Below are 15,464 nucleotides of genomic sequence, written 5' to 3'. Positions count from 1 at the left end.
TTAGTTCTTTTAATCTCCTGCTATCTTGGGTCTTTTGTTTTGTTGCAGTGCTTTGTATTTGTATTTCAATCAAAGTTAGCTTGAGAGGTTGTTTAGGGCATCAACTGTAGTTAAAAGATTTAGAGTTATTTACATTGATACTCCGAAGATTTTAGTGTTTTCATAGTAACTCCATGAGGTTTTGAAAATTACAACTCCTGTTGAGGTTTTAAATTGCTTTTACAAAACCCCTTGCGTTTAAGTTTACCCAAAAAAATCAGATGGCATATACACGCCCACGAGGTTTAATTATTGAGGTCAATTTGATCTTTTGAAGAAGTGAAGAGTTTTCTGACAACACCAATAAACCTTAGGTGGTGTTTATTGGTGTTTAGTGTAGATAAACGTTAGGTGATTTATTGAGGCTTTGCTATCTTGCCTCAGCATATGCGTAACGCAAGGGGATCTTGTGCATAGGGAGGGTGTCAAAAATAGTATTCTCATTTTCCAGTTAATCCAACATTTTGTTTAATCAATTCTTTAATTTCCATGTAGAAAATCAATCACCAAACCACATTAGAAACAAGCATGTGTTGGGATTCGGGAGTCACAGGGTTTTCACGTTCCCAACCCACCCAATGCGAATTGAGTTACCTCATGGACTCATGGACCATGGCATGAAAGAATCAGACTGAGGGACTCTGGGAAACACTGGTGGGTAAATATTCCATTGCCGACCATAAAATTTGGAAGGCTACATCCCCTAATGGAAAAATAGACTGCAAAATTCCAAATTCAGATACTAAAAAGAGAGCATCAAGCTAGAAAAATCTGATAATAACACATATATTACATTTATAAACATGTTTAGAAGGATACAAGAAATTGTCATATGTTACATACAACTACTACAAGGCGAGGGCTTGCAAATTGGAGGTTTGCTCCAAATCTGCACTTTTTGGGCAAGTCCTGTCATCGTGAAGAACAAGCACCTCCAGTGTGCCGGATTCTCTTAACCAGGCAGCAGCCATGGATCCCGTTGATATAAACCTACCCAAGTTACACTTGGCAACCCGAAAGGGTGCACCCATGCTGGTAAGAAGCGCCTCAATAGCTCGTCTTAAGGTGCTGTCACCTACTACTTTGCTATGTTTGCCCCACCCTGTCAAAATGCTGCACGGAATTGACCAGAACACTAAACTTTCTGACCGAAAATATTATGGAATAGTGATTTGTTTGATGAAAAGAAAAAAAATGCAAACCTTAACAGGTTCGGCAGTTGTTGGCCTTCAAACACTATAGAGCGTATATTGAGCAACCATGCATGAACCATTGCCCGGGCAGCCCCAGAAGACATTAAATGCAAATCCAAGCATGAATTCGACCACACACTCTCCCATACATTTCGGCGCTTCCCTTCAAGCACAACCAGTTGCGCCCCTTGTTTCTATTAAAAAAAACAGAGAAATATTGAAACACTTCAAAAAAACATATTGACGTCATTTCGTATGGGCAAAAGGGAAAACCATGAAAGCCTGAAAAGGTGGCATCTCAATTGGTAAAACTTACCTGTCCGTAGTGCCATAGCATGTCGGTCAGAGCATTATAGAACGCAGATGCAGTTGAAGAGTCCATCTGCTTAACTTCATCAAACAGAGACTCAGCTTTAACCCATACATTATCCCTGTAGCCCATGAGAAGTCCGTGGGCAACACCGTAAACTTTGTTATCAAACAACCGGAGTTCCTCCAATAACATTGAAGCATCTTCAAAAGAATTACAACGGCTGCATTTAAAGGCCATTGAAACAGAGATTAGCCATACCTTCTGGGAGACTATTGGACTACATATACAAAGAGATTAGGGGAAGGCAAAACAGAGATAAAAGCATTGACATTGTACTCAACATTAGATTTCCTAACCAACCATCTAATCATGGGCATTGTAGCCTAAAACTCTCAACGACCTTCCAATACACGGAGGCCACACGTAAATCTCAATATCTAGTAATGCACAGCTCAATTTGATTTTAACGGATCTTTAAGCAACACAGTCCTCAATAATGTGATAAGACATATATGAAAGATAAAAAGATATACCTGCAGGCATTTAAAATGGCAGAAAATGTGACAACGTTTGGTTTGATGTCTAGCTCATGCATCTTCTGAAAGATGCCCAGAATGCACAAGATTTCTTGTCTAACCTTCCTATCTGTTTTTGCATAACCTGCTTTCTCAGCAGCAAGTTGCCCAAACATCTTCATAAATCTGTTATCCCCCCTATCTCCCACCTGAATCCCAATGGCATCCCCTTCAGAAACTGAAGATGAAGATTCTGTCTGTAGCACAATGCCGCCACCAGCAGCATCAGCTGCACATTCTGTTGTTGCTGACCGACCAAAAGCATCAATTATTGAATTATAAGTGACAACATTAGGTCGAATCCCTTCCTTGGTCATCTCATCAAGCAACAAAACAGCAGATTCCACCAGTCCATTTTTGCACAAAGCATTGACAAGTTCACTATAAAGCACAACATCAGCCTTCAGCCCTGCCTGCTTAAACTCTCTAAAAACCTTCATTGCCTCCATATACAAACCACCTTTTGAATACACATCAATCAATGTTGAATAAGTTAATATGTTTGGTGATACACGTTCTTCTTTCATCTGATTGTACATTCTTTTAGCGTCATCATACTTCCCTTGCTTCCCATACCCACCAAGAAGTGCATTATAAGATACAACATCCTTGGCAATCCCAACACTTTCCATTTCCTTGCAAACCTTCAAAGCATCTTCGAACCTACCAAGCTTCCCATAAAGTGAAAGCAATGTATTATACAGAACTCTATCCAGACCAATGGCCAAAAACTTCATTTCATTAAATAAACTTAGTGCATCTTCTAATCTACCAGCCTTAGCATACCCATCAATAATAGTACTATAAGTGACCACATTGGGCAAAATATTTTTTGAAGGCATCTCGGACATAATCTGATATGCCAAATCCATCTGCCCACCTTTACAAATCGCATCTATAAGGGTATTATACGTATAAATATCCTGATCAATTCCTCTATCCACCATTTCACTAAACAAGTTTCGAGCCATCTCCCACAGCCCGCCTCGACTACAAACCGCTAGGAGTGAATTATAAGTGATTCGATCCGGTTGCTCCCCATTTCTCAGCATCTCATTGAAAATCTCCACTACCCTCTTAAACTCCACTCCCCCTTTTCCATACGCATCAATCACTGCATTGTAAGTAACCAAATTCGGCTTCAAGCCCGAATCTTTCATCGACTCAAACACTCTGATAGCCTCCTCACAATACCCATTTCGCCCATAAGCGGTAATCAACGCTGAATACGTATAAACAGTCTTTCCATACCCCTCATTAACAGCCGTTTGAAACACATTCTTAGCAAGCTCAACCTTTCCTAACCTACCAAGAGTACTAATCATAGAACTAGCCAATTTCCCCTGCTCAGTTCTCCTTTTCTCACGCCTCACTGCAAACTCAAAGCACCGAATCGCTTTCCAACACTCTCCTCTATTCCCAAGCTCTCGAAATAAAAAAGTGTAATCATCAGACCCGCAAAGCCTGGAGTGAAAACTAAGCAAAATATCATCAAGAGCAAGATCGTCATTACCGAATTGGACGGCTTGGTGCAGGGCCTCCTCGGCGAGCGGAGAGCGGTAGGATCCCATGGTAGTTTTGGGGCGGCCCAAGTGCATTTTGGAGACGAATCGTGTGGAGCGGCGGCCCGAAAAAGCGGTGACAAGATCGGATTTTGGATGAGGGAGAGGGCAGAGAGAGGAAAAGGAGGAAGTGGGTGTGGCAGTGGGTGTTTTTGCGGCAGTGCGTGGTGCTTGGGATGGTAAAGGCAAAGGCTTTGGGAGGGAAACTTGTTGCTTCGTCCATTGATTGCTTTGGCGGCTCTGGCGCTGAGATTTCAGGTGCTGGTTTTGTGGGTATCGGTGGGTTTGATACGGCTTTGTCGCTGTGATTGAACAGTGTGGAGGCGTTGAAGCCATTGTAGGTATATAGCTAGAGAGAGAGAGAGAGAGAGAGAGAGAGAGAGAGAGGGAAGATGAAGGAGTTGTGGGGATTAATGGAGGTTTTGGTAGGGTTTGGTTTGAGAGAGAGGAGCTGAGGAAGCCATTTGGATATGGCGGAGATTACAGAGAGAGAAAGCGACCTTTAAAGATTTAAGTATGTGCACTGCTGCAGAGTGTAGTCAGCTGTCTTTTTCTCTCCTTCAAAGCCAAAAGTTTTTATTTCATCCTTTTCTTAAACAAAATAGGAAGAAAAAAAATATTTATTTATTTAATTCTTGAATACCCGTGCCGTGTGGACAAACAAATTAGGAATTTAGGATTCCCAGATTTCACCTTGTGTTTTTTTTTTCTTTTGTCCATTTTTGATTCTAAACGCTTTGACTTTATAAATATCAAAATTTCCATTTATAACTAAATATTTTAGTGTGTATTTTTGCTCACCGCGTAGGCTCCCAAACTTGCCAAACTTGCCCCAGTAAAGTCCACTCCAACATCCATTTTCTTATCCCTTGACCAATAGCATATAATTGAAGGCTTCTGAAACTCAAGAATGCATGATAGCTGCCACGCTTGTAAAAGTTATCTCCGCAATGAGTGGAAGAAAAAGAGCTTATACATTGCAGTTTGTATTATATGAAAGGGGAGAAGAAACCAAAGATAAAAACAATGAGAAATAATGGGTGCGTGATCATAGTGAATTAGCAATGTTTCATATTTAATAAATAAAAATAAAAATTAAAAAAACAATGGTTACAGAGAAAGTATTTGCCCGTCCAGACTTGATACTTTGACGCTGAGGCTGACAAACATTGAGGTGTTTCCTGTTGGAATGTCATATATAAAAGGAGTGGAGCAGTCTAAGATTCTTCCGAATAGATGGAATGATTGACCTGAGGATGAACATCTTGATCAAATAAGTAATGAAAGGTATCCGTCTCGGGCTTGTAATGTTCAAGATAAGATGGGTTCGTCTGCCTCCTAGAGAATTGATGTTGATGAATACGAGCCCGATGGTTACATAGAAAGTATTTGCCCGTCCAGAATTGATACTTGGACGCTGATGCTGATACATTTCCAACAGCAGCAATCTGGCTCGAAGGAGGTGTTTCCTGTTGGATTATTATATCTTCACTATTTGATGGGTCCTTCTCGTACACAAGCTGGATACAGAACTCCTTTGCCCAGAAACTAAATTCCTCATTTATTGAAACATGTACTTGTTCTCCTTCCTCCAATTCATCATTTTCAAACCGCCAGTGGCTTAGCCATAGCATGTCTTGGTTCTTTTTTGGGAGACCTGCTGCAACTGGGCAATAGGTCCACTTAAGACCTTTGGTCTCATTACTGACTTTAAGAAAGTTTCTACTACTAAACCAAAATGGGCAGCGTGAATGCATAACACATATATTTAAGCCTCGGATCTTGAGATTAAAATGTGAAGGTAGAATGATAGACAAAACAGATTTACCCATGCTCCTGTATGTGAACCGATCTGGAATCTTGTTTCCATGAACGAAAATACTAAATATGCCACATTCATAGAGTCCCTGTTTCATGTAAATCATATATTCCAATGACAAGTTAATTATGCAAACATAAAGAGAGAGAGAGAGAGAGAGAGAGAGTATATATGTATAGACTATATACAGAGAGACAAAGACCGAGACAGAGAGAGAACCTGGAGGGGGCCGTTCCTTGTTGTACATGTCAGGTAATTGGTCATTTCAACCTCAGTACCTACGCCTGTGGATTCCAAATTAAACAGGCCCATATCCCTGATCATTTCTATGTCAACCCTTTTCAACGGTTTTATATCGAACAAGCTTTGAACTTCAACTAATTTCTTGCATTTCCAAAGACTTGAATCCAATGATTCAAACATGTTTGGTAGACTCGTTATTCTTTCCAGTGATGTACAATAACTTGCATGCAATTTTCTTAGACTCCGTGGGAGCTTTGGAAGAGTGCGTAGCTTTGCGCAACCTTGTATCTCAAGAGTCTGGAGCATAATAAGACCGTTCATGTTTTCTGGTAGCCTCAGAATTGGGTTTCTACTTAGATTCAAATGCTTCAACAAGGACAAGATACTAAGATCACCAGGAATCTCTGACAGATTGCAGTCAGCCAGACTTAAGGTTCCTAAGCAATTTGGCCAGATTTCCATGGACAAACTGGCTAATTCAAGCTTATTTCTTGTTGATACCCATGACCTCCATGACCATGTCGATTGCCATATTTTTTCTGATAACATATTTAATTTCTTCCTAACTCTAGTTGTAAAGTGTAAGTGATTAGCAGCAGTCGTACTGGTATGAAGCACAAGCTTTGAGCACCCAGAAAGATCAAGTTCCTGAAGAGATCTCAACATGGTAATTCTTGTTGGAAGCTTCATGAGACTTCTGCAGTCTTTTAGATTCAAGAAGATGAGTTTCTCTAGGTTTCCAAGGGATTCATCAATCACAACCAAATTTATGCAGTCTTTAAGAATCAATTTCTCAAGGTTAGGGACTCCTGACAAGTCGGGGGTTGTCACAAGGCTATGCGAATGACTGAGATTAAGAATTTTCAGTCCTAGAAGAAACTGTTTGAAAAAGATGGCAATTAGTTTGGTTGAGTATATATAATGATACCTAAACTTGTGAAGAGTGAGAGAGAGAGAGAGAGAGAGATTAGTATCATACCCTGGTTCCCTTCCAAACATGTTGTAGGTTGCTATTTCGCAAGTCAAGACCAACTAGATTTTCCAAATAAAATTTTTCTGGTATTGATTTTAAAGGGAATCCTCGCCAGCACAACCATATTAATTTTTTTGGAAAATCTTCATAATCTCCACTGACTTTTACATTTTCGAGCAGGAGCAGTTCAAGATTGTGCATTCTTCTAAATGCCTCTGCCTTGAAGTCCACCTCATTTGATGCAGCAGTTGAATTTGTTGAGGAAGAGTTAATAGATATCCAAGAGTAACCAAGTCGACGTCGTCTCGAACAATTTCCATCAAAGTCTTCAACATGGCGCCGCTTTTGGTTACTTGTACTAAATATTGCCTCGCTTGGAAGGTTGAGCATGAGGCCCTTAATAGTTTCTGTTCCCTGCTACGAAATCAGAACATCTGGTAAGTAACAAGTTCACAAGCATTGCACAAATATAAAAGAGAGCAAGTTTCTTACAGTTAATTTTCTCAAAACGTCAGAGGAATCTTTATGCCACACTCTACTACGCTTTCCAGGGTCCTCGGGTGATTCTTCACGAATAATTGCCCTTCCCATGTCTCTAAGTAATTGATAGACGATCAACCTGTTGTCTATATCAATTTCCACTAGACATCTATCAACTAGATTTTGAATTCCAATCCTTGTGTAAAAATTTAAATTGTCTAGTACTGTAATTGTATAACCCATCTTCTTTTCTATGAAGAAACAGACAATATGAAGGAATAAATTCCTGTCATGATCATCTTTTAGAGAATCAAAGCTTATTCTAAGAATCTTTTGAATCTTGTCATCAGGAATCACGTGCAACTTCTGTAATGCACTTTGCCATAGATCTACACTTTTTCCAAATAGAGAAGATCCCAAAACTTGGAGAGCTAGTGGAAGGCCTTCACAGTGTTGTACTACAGATCTTGAAAGGTTCATGTAACCTTTGATAGGATGCGCTTGTTTGAAGGCATGCCAACTGAAAAGCTCCAGTGATTCCACCCTCACCTAATCCTTTAACCTTAAACATTGCATAAACTGCATGATCAATTAACAGATTTTCATGTCTAGTTGTTATGATAATTTTACTTCCTGGATGAAACCATTCTCGCATTCCAAGAACTGCATTGAATTGCTCAGAGTGGTTCACATCATCAAGGACTATAAGAACCCTTTTGCAACGCACAACAAGTTTGATCTTGCTCATTCCTTCATCTATGCTGTATATTTTCTTTGTTTTCCCTTTTTGGATATCCGAAAGTAGTTTTCTTTGCAAGCAAACCAAACCATTAGGTTGTTCTGAAGCTGCTCTAACATCTGGAAGAAAGCTGCTACCTTGAAATTCATCAAAGTTCTGCTTATAAGCAGCTTTGGCAATAGTGGTTTTGCCAACTCCACCCATCCATAGATAACAGCTACACCAACATCATTTGATCCATCCTTCAACCACATGTTTATGCCTCGCACACGATTATCTATTCCAACCACATAGGGAGAAATGTTCGGTGTTGTGTGATTCAGTTTATTTTCAATCTCTTCAACAATATTTTGGATAAACTGCGACTCGTACCTATAAATGGTTGATATCACAGTATACATTAAGTGTTTGAGTGTTTGTGTGTGAGTTTATAGTTAGAAGAATGCAACGGATGATATATCATCAATTGAAATGAAAGATAGCCCCCATGGTATTGTCAATTGAGCATAGGGTAGTAAGCAATTGAATCTTCTAATTCAAACTGCTACTTAGTTACTTGAAAGAAAATACAAGCAAAATCCAACCTTAATTCCATATATAAAGCTTCACTAATATTACACTAAATCAACAGGCACTTGCAATTTGTTTTCATATTGTAGCTGTTTTGAGCTAGGATTCCTGTTATTATTCATTTAAATTCTAATGAATTGTGCTTAATTGTTGACGAATATATAAATACCTTCCAAAAACTATGTTGAGGAATTAGAGAAGTGAAAATACTTTAGAATAAAAATCAACCATGGAGTAAGAAGTTTTTGGGAATGAAATTACCGATCTCCTAAGACCATCCCTCCCAGATCTGCTACATCTCTAAGAGCTCTTCTCCACCCCTCCACCTTGTCGATGTCCTCGAAGTGCTCTTCAGGTCCAGAAAACGCATTTGCAAAACTACCAGTCAGCTTCCTAACATGGGATGGATCCACATCATAGAAAACTGGCATCACCATGAGTCCATCATCAGCTTTTCTACGTTCCATGATCTTCACAAGTTCGTCCAAGCACCATGTTGAGGAAGCGTAGTTCTTCGAGAAGACAATTATCGATACTCGTGATTCTTGTATTGCTCTCTGTATCTCAGCTGCAATGTTTGCTCCTCTCTTGATCTCATCATCGTCTCTAAAGGTGTGGAATCCAGCCTGCTCCAAAGCCCTGTAGAGGTGATCCGTAAACCCCTTGCGTGTATCTTTGCCTCTGTAACTCAAGAACACATCATAAGAACACCGGTAAAAGGTGGAAGAAGCATCCAGCTGGGCTATTATAGCAGCCATTTGGAAGCACTGATCTTTGTCTAGTAATAATAACGGATCAGGAAGAGTTTATATATGTAGTTTGTGTTTGTGAGAGGCAGTACCCAGTATTATATGCAAATGGAGAGAACAAAATAACGATAAGAAAAGTGGGTGGTGGATGATCAAAGTGAAAAGCCCCACCAGGCCACGATTTATACATATGATCCAACTCCAGAGGAAGCTTCCTCTGTGCTTTTTGTCTTTGAGGTCAAGTCAACGAGGAAGCTGCTTCTATATGTAAGACAAACAATTTTTTTCATGCACAAATGTAAACAATTTATTTTTCTGTGTATTGACTGATGAATAAGAGGCCAAGTCCACCCAAATATTTATGATATAGACTGAAAGCTAATTAATTGAAAACTTTTAAGTATTTGTTGATTAGTTTGTGGTCTTGAAATTGTGTAATTATTTAGGAAAAAAAAATGGAAATGGGAACTTTAATTTTGAGTCTTTTGAGTGTTAGTCTTCAGTTTAAAACCCAAAACAAAATATCATATGCAAATGTAAAGCATAATTACAGATAAGAAAAGTAGGGTTGGATCGATGCACATATTAAGGAAAGTCAAGAGGAGTGTCATTGACTTATCTCCGTGAGGACTTGGATTCCAATCTAATGATGAACAAAGAGCAGAGCTACGTTTTCACCACACAGAAGTGGGCCAGGGTGGATTAGTAAGTATGCTCGCTAACTGTTCGATGAAATTCCCGACTCAGACACTGTGGAAGAAAATGGACCATCCCAAATCGAATGCTGTTCAGTATTCTCCACCTCTCTCACTCTCTCTGCTCCAAGAATTTGAATGGGTGCAAAACTGAAAAGGCTGAAAGGCTGAATGGCTGAGTGCTTGCTCGAAAGCGGAAATGTCTTGATAGCTGACGAAGAAGAGGAGATGAAAGATGCTAACAGAGAAGCTGAAGAAGAAGAAGAAGAAGAATTTGATCAGAGCAACAAAGCAACTACAATCCCATTCAACCTCAAGGAGCCTGCACCTTGAATCCCAAGCAAAACACAATCGGCTGTAAATCCCCACAGCTCAGCTTCCACTACAGAGCTAGACCCCAAATTGGCCCGGATTCCATCCCAGTCACTCTCAGGCGAAATATGGTTATGTAAAGGTGTTACGAAGATGATTGCTCAACTAGAATACCTGTTTTAACAACCCAGTTGATGCCCTCTGGAGTGCTCGGCCCCTGTCAAGTGATGGAATTCTAAAAGTCAAACATGTCAAGATGTTGGTTACTTGCTAAAATTTCACAAAGCTAACATGACGTCCTGAATCAAATCAAAGGGCTCCTCATAACAACCAAAATAAGCACCTTAGGGCATATTCAGGCATAATGTATTAATATAAAATAATTCAGGCATATAAAATAAGTATACTATAAAGCACAATATCCGTCTTCAGCCCCTCCTGCTTAAACAGAGGAGGGCAATAGGTCCACATAAGACCCTTGGCCACATGCACAAGACGATTATGAATACACACAATTAAAAAAGCACATTTCTTACAGTTAATTTTCTCAAAACATTAGAGGCATCTTTATGCCACACTCTACTGCGTTTTCCAGGGTCCTCAGGTGATTCTTCGCAAATAATTCCCCTTCCTGTCTTGAAGTAATTGGTGCATGGTTCACTTGTAATGCACTTTTCCATACATCTGCAGCTTTTCCAACTCAAACTTTGATGCTTATCCTATATGTCTATGTATGAGACGACTCCTATATGACTATGATTACAAATAACGTATTCACCCATCTTAACCGACTCAAACCTTGATGCTGACGCTGACACATCTCCAGCAACGACATGATTCTGGGTCGAAGGAGGAGTTGTTTCATGCTGGAACATTGTGGTTATATCTTCAGTTACAGTACCCTCATTATTATTCTGCTCGTACACAAGCTGGATTCCAAATTCCTTTGTCCAGAAACTATCGGATTCATCTCTAACTGAAACACGTATTTCTTCCCCACCCTCCAATTCATCGTTTGTGAATCGCCAATGACTAAGCCATAACATGTCTTCCTTCTCTTTTGGAAACCCTATTGTGACTGGCAAATAGGTCCACTTAAAACCCTTGGTCTCATTGCTGATGCGAAGAAAGGGAACGACCGAGTAACATTTCAAATCCTCAACAAGAACCTTACCTTGTGCATAAACAACACATGCATTTAGGCCTCGGATCTTTAAATTAAGATGTGGAGGTATAGTTATAGACAGCTCAGAGTTACCCATGCTCGACTTGTAGCAGAACCAATCTGGAACCTCGCTCCCAGGAAGGAATATGCTAAATATACCACATTCATCCAGTCCCTGTTTCATGCATGCATGGACAGATTTATATATGTTCCAGGCCACAGAAAATCATAGTCATCATAAAAAACTATACAATACATGAGAGAGAGAGAGAGAGAGAGAGAGAGAGAGAGAGAACCTGGAGAGGACCCTTCCTCGTTGTACGTGTCAAGTAGTTGATCATTTCAACTTCAGTGCTTCCTATGGATTCCAAATTGAACAGACCGATATCTTTGATCATTTCTATGTCGAAGCTTCTCAACGGTCTTGTTTTGAACACGTTTTGAAATTCAACTAAATTCTCGCATCTCAAAACCTCATGTCCCATTGATAACTTGTTGGGTAAGTAAGTTTGTACTCTTTTCAATGAAGTACATTCCCATGCTTGCAATCTCTCTACACTCGGTGGGAGCTCGGCAAGCATTTCGAGGTTTGTGCAACCATCCAACAAAAGACTCTGGAGCTTACTAAGACCATTCATGTTTAGGCTCAAAAATGGGTTTCCACTTAGATTCAAATGCTTCAATGAGGATAGGCTACTAAGACCATCGGGAATTTCTGACAGATTGCAGTATGCCATACTTAAGCTTTTTAAAAATTGTGGCAAACTTGCACTGGTAAGTTGGAGATTTTTTCTTGGCAATACCCATGATCGGATTGATTGCCACGATTTAACTGCAGATAACAGACTGAGTTGCTTCATGTCACTAGGTACAGAGTCTGACTGATTTTTAACAATCATACTGGCAGGCAGCACAAGATTTGGGCAACCAGAGAGAATAAGTTTCTGGAGAGATCGCAGCATACTAATTCTTATTGGAAGCTTCATGAGATTTTTGCAATCTTTTAGATTCAAGAAAACAAGTTTCTCCAAATCTCCAATGGATTCATCCACCTCTTTCAAATTTATGCAATCTTTAAGAATTAATCTCTCGAGGTTAGGGAGTCCTGACAAGTCAGGGGTTGTCACAAGGCCATGTGAATGACTGAGATTTAAGATTTTCAGTCTTAGAAGAAACTGTTTTAAAAAAGAAGTAATTAGTTTCTATAAATATATAATCATCTTTAAATTTGTCTCAGTGTGTGTGTGTGTGTGTGTGAGAGAGAGAGAGAGAGAGAGAGATATTAGTAGCATACCCTAGTTCCCTTCCAAACATGTTGGAGGCTGCTGTTCCGCAAGTCAAGAACAATTAGATTTTCCAAGTAAAAATTGGTTGGTAATGACTTTAAAGCGAATCCTCGCCAAGACAACCATATTAAATTTTTTGGGAAATCTTCATAGCCTCCACTGATTTTTACATTATCAAGCAGCAGGAGTTCAAGATTGTGCATCCTTCTAAATGCCTCTGTTTTGAAACCTATCTCATTTGATACAGGAAATGAGTTTGTAATTGACTGCCAGGAGAAGAAACCAAGCCGACGTCGGCTGCTTGAACAGTTTCCATCATAATCTTCAACATGGAATCTTTTTCTGTTACTTCCACTGAATATTATCTTAGAAGACTCATCTTTTATTAACATAGGAATGTTGAGCACGAGGCCCTTAATAGTTTCTGTACCCTGGTAACAAATAAGAACATTGGGTAAGTAACTTGTCACATGCACAACACAATTACGAATACATAGACGTAAAAGAAGATATTTCTTACAGTTAATTTTCTCAAAACATTAGAGGCATCTTTATTCCACACTCTAGTACGTTTTCCAGGATCCTCAGGCGATTCTTCGCGAATAATTCCCCTTCCCATGTCTTGAAGTAATTGGTGCATGGTTAACTTGTTGAATCCATCAATTATCAGCAAACATCTATCAACCAGATTTTGCATTCCAATGTTTGTGGCAAACTCACATTCATCAAGGACTGTAGTTGAAAAATCATTGTCTTTTCCTACGAAGAAACAGGCTATATGGAGGAACAGACGTTTGTCATGATCTTGCAGAGAATCAAAGCTTATTCTGAGAATCTTTTGAATTTTTCCTTCAGTAATTACATCTAAGTTCTGTAATGCATTTTTCCATACATCTGCAGCTTTACCAAATAGAGAAGATCCTAGAACTTGAAGAGCTAATGGAACCCCTCCACAGTGTTGCACTACAGGTCTTGAAAGATCCATGTAACCTTCGCTAGGATGGGGTTGTCTAAAGGCATGCCAACTGAAAAGCTCAAGTGATTCATACTCATGCAACCCTTCCACCTTAAACAATATTGCATAATTCTCATGAGCCTTTAACAAATGTTCATGTCTAGTTGTTATGATTATTTTACTTCCTGGATGAAGCCATTCTCGCATTCCAAGAATTGCATTGAATTGTTCCAAGTTGTCCACATCATCAAGAGCAATAAGAACTCTTTTGCAACGTATCGCCCGTTTGATCTTTGTTATTCCTTCATCCAAGCTGTATATTTTCTTTGCTTTCCCCTTTTGGAGATCTGAAAGAAGGTTCCTTTGCAAGTGTACAAAACCATTGGGAAGTTTTGAAGTTGCTCTAATATCTGCAAGAAAGCTGCTACCTTGAAATTTATTGTAGTTCTGGTTATAAGCAGTCTTGGCAATGGTGGTCTTGCCAATTCCACCCATCCCATAGACTACAGCTACTCCAACATCACTTGATCCATCTTCTAACCACATGTTTAGGCCTCTCACACGATAATCCATTCCAACTACATAGGGATCGACTCTTAATCTCCTATTCCATGTGTGATCCAGTTTATTTCCAATAATTTCAACTATATCTTGGACAAACTGCGACTCGTACCTATAAATTATTGATATCAAAACACACAAGGCACAACAAGTTATTTCTTTTCAACAAAAAGAAACTTATTTCTTTATTATTTTTATTTTTATTTTATAGAAGAGAATTGATATATATATCATAGGTTGAAATGAATGATATTAAGCCAATGAACTTTCAAAACATAAGTGCTGCCATCTAACAACTACAAGAGAGTAAAGAAAAAGCTTCACTATAATCTAATTTAAAAACTATCCAAGATAGAGTGAAAACCACCATTTTGGGAATGAAAAAGTACCGATCTCCTAAAACCATCCCTCCCAAATCTGCAACATCTCTGAGAGCTTTTCTCCACTTCTCCACCTTGTCCATCTCCTTGTTGAAGCGCTGTTGGTGTCTGGCAAAAGCTTGTTCAAAAATTCCTGTCTGGTTCCTGACATGGGATGGATCCACATCATAGAAAATCGGCATAACCATGTGCTCATTAGTTTCTCTACGGTCCATGATCGTCACTAGTTCATCCAGGCACCATCTCGAGGAAGCGTAGTCCTTGGAGAAGACAATGATGGATACTCGAGACTCTTGTATTGCTTTTTGAAGCTCTGCTGAAATATTTGCTCCTCTTTCGATTTCGTCATCATCTCTAAAAGTGTGGATCCCTGCCACCTCCAAAGCCCTGTAAAGGTGATCAGTAAATCCCTTGCGTGTATCTGTGCCCCTGAAGCTCAAGAATGCATCATAAGTGCACCGGTGAGAGGACGGATCCTGCTGCGTGCTGGTAGCAGCCATTTGTATGTTCAGCTTGTGTTTGTGTCTGAGAAATAAAATCTTGCTCTATAAAAGAGAACAGAATAAAGATAAGAAAAACAGGAACCCATGACGAAGTCACAAAGTTAGTGACCAAAGTGATAAGTAACAAAGTCAATATCTATTGCCCCACCAGCCACTGAGCATTTATGATCTCGATTTTCACACTGAGATGCGAGAGATGTATTGAGGACGAAGCTTCCTCCATATGAATTGAACACCGGTCCACTACTAAATTCTAGATATACGGTTACTAGAAGCAATACTGATATCGTTTCATTAAAATTCAGAAAGATGAATTAGTCGTTTATTATTAGCAATATCAATATTGTTCATA

General features: G+C 39.4%; 3 protein-coding genes and 1 pseudogene across 3 annotated transcripts; all 4 read right to left on the bottom strand.

Annotated features, from left to right (window-relative positions):
- Positions 802 to 4,220, bottom strand: LOC18788103 (pentatricopeptide repeat-containing protein At2g31400, chloroplastic). The gene is made up of 4 exons (XM_007221491.2): positions 2,079 to 4,220; positions 1,549 to 1,765; positions 1,242 to 1,426; positions 802 to 1,152 (listed from the first exon to the last, which is right to left on the bottom strand). The coding sequence occupies exons 1-4, from the start codon at positions 4,016 to 4,018 to the stop codon at positions 888 to 890; spliced, it is 2,607 nt and encodes an 868-aa protein (XP_007221553.1). The 5' UTR covers positions 4,019 to 4,220; the 3' UTR covers positions 802 to 887.
- LOC18788105 lies at positions 4,302 to 9,601 on the bottom strand (annotated as a pseudogene).
- Positions 13,180 to 14,241, bottom strand: LOC18788099 (TMV resistance protein N). The gene has a single exon (XM_020559211.1). It carries the CDS (start codon positions 14,239 to 14,241, stop codon positions 13,180 to 13,182), a length of 1,062 nt encoding a protein of 353 aa, XP_020414800.1.
- LOC109948293 (TMV resistance protein N-like) lies at positions 14,518 to 15,148 on the bottom strand. The gene has a single exon (XM_020560843.1). The coding sequence runs from the start codon at positions 15,107 to 15,109 to the stop codon at positions 14,519 to 14,521; it is 591 nt and encodes a 196-aa protein (XP_020416432.1). The 5' UTR covers positions 15,110 to 15,148; the 3' UTR covers position 14,518.

The sequence above is a fragment of the Prunus persica genome, chromosome G3, assembly GCF_000346465.2.
Source record: "Prunus persica cultivar Lovell chromosome G3, Prunus_persica_NCBIv2, whole genome shotgun sequence".
NCBI lineage: Eukaryota > Viridiplantae > Streptophyta > Magnoliopsida > Rosales > Rosaceae > Prunus > Prunus persica.
Note: the sequence above shows the minus strand (reverse complement) of the source record. Positions and strands in the feature narration are given on the sequence as shown.

Excerpts from the sequence above, each read along its gene's own strand:
- LOC18788103 (XM_007221491.2), bottom strand. The coding sequence starts at position 4,018 with ATGGCTTCAACGCCTCCACACTGTTCAATCACAGCGACAAAGCCGTAT. Across the intron at positions 1,766-2,078 it reads GCCATTTTAAATGCCTGCAG|CCGTTGTAATTCTTTTGAAG; the intron begins GTATATCTTTTT and ends CTTTAAATGCAG. Across the intron at positions 1,427-1,548 it reads TGCTATGGCACTACGGACAG|AAACAAGGGGCGCAACTGGT; the intron begins GTAAGTTTTACC and ends TTTTTTTAATAG.
- LOC18788099 (XM_020559211.1), bottom strand. The coding sequence starts at position 14,241 with ATGGATTATCGTGTGAGAGGCCTAAACATGTGGTTAGAAGATGGATCA.
- LOC109948293 (XM_020560843.1), bottom strand. The coding sequence starts at position 15,109 with ATGGCTGCTACCAGCACGCAGCAGGATCCGTCCTCTCACCGGTGCACT.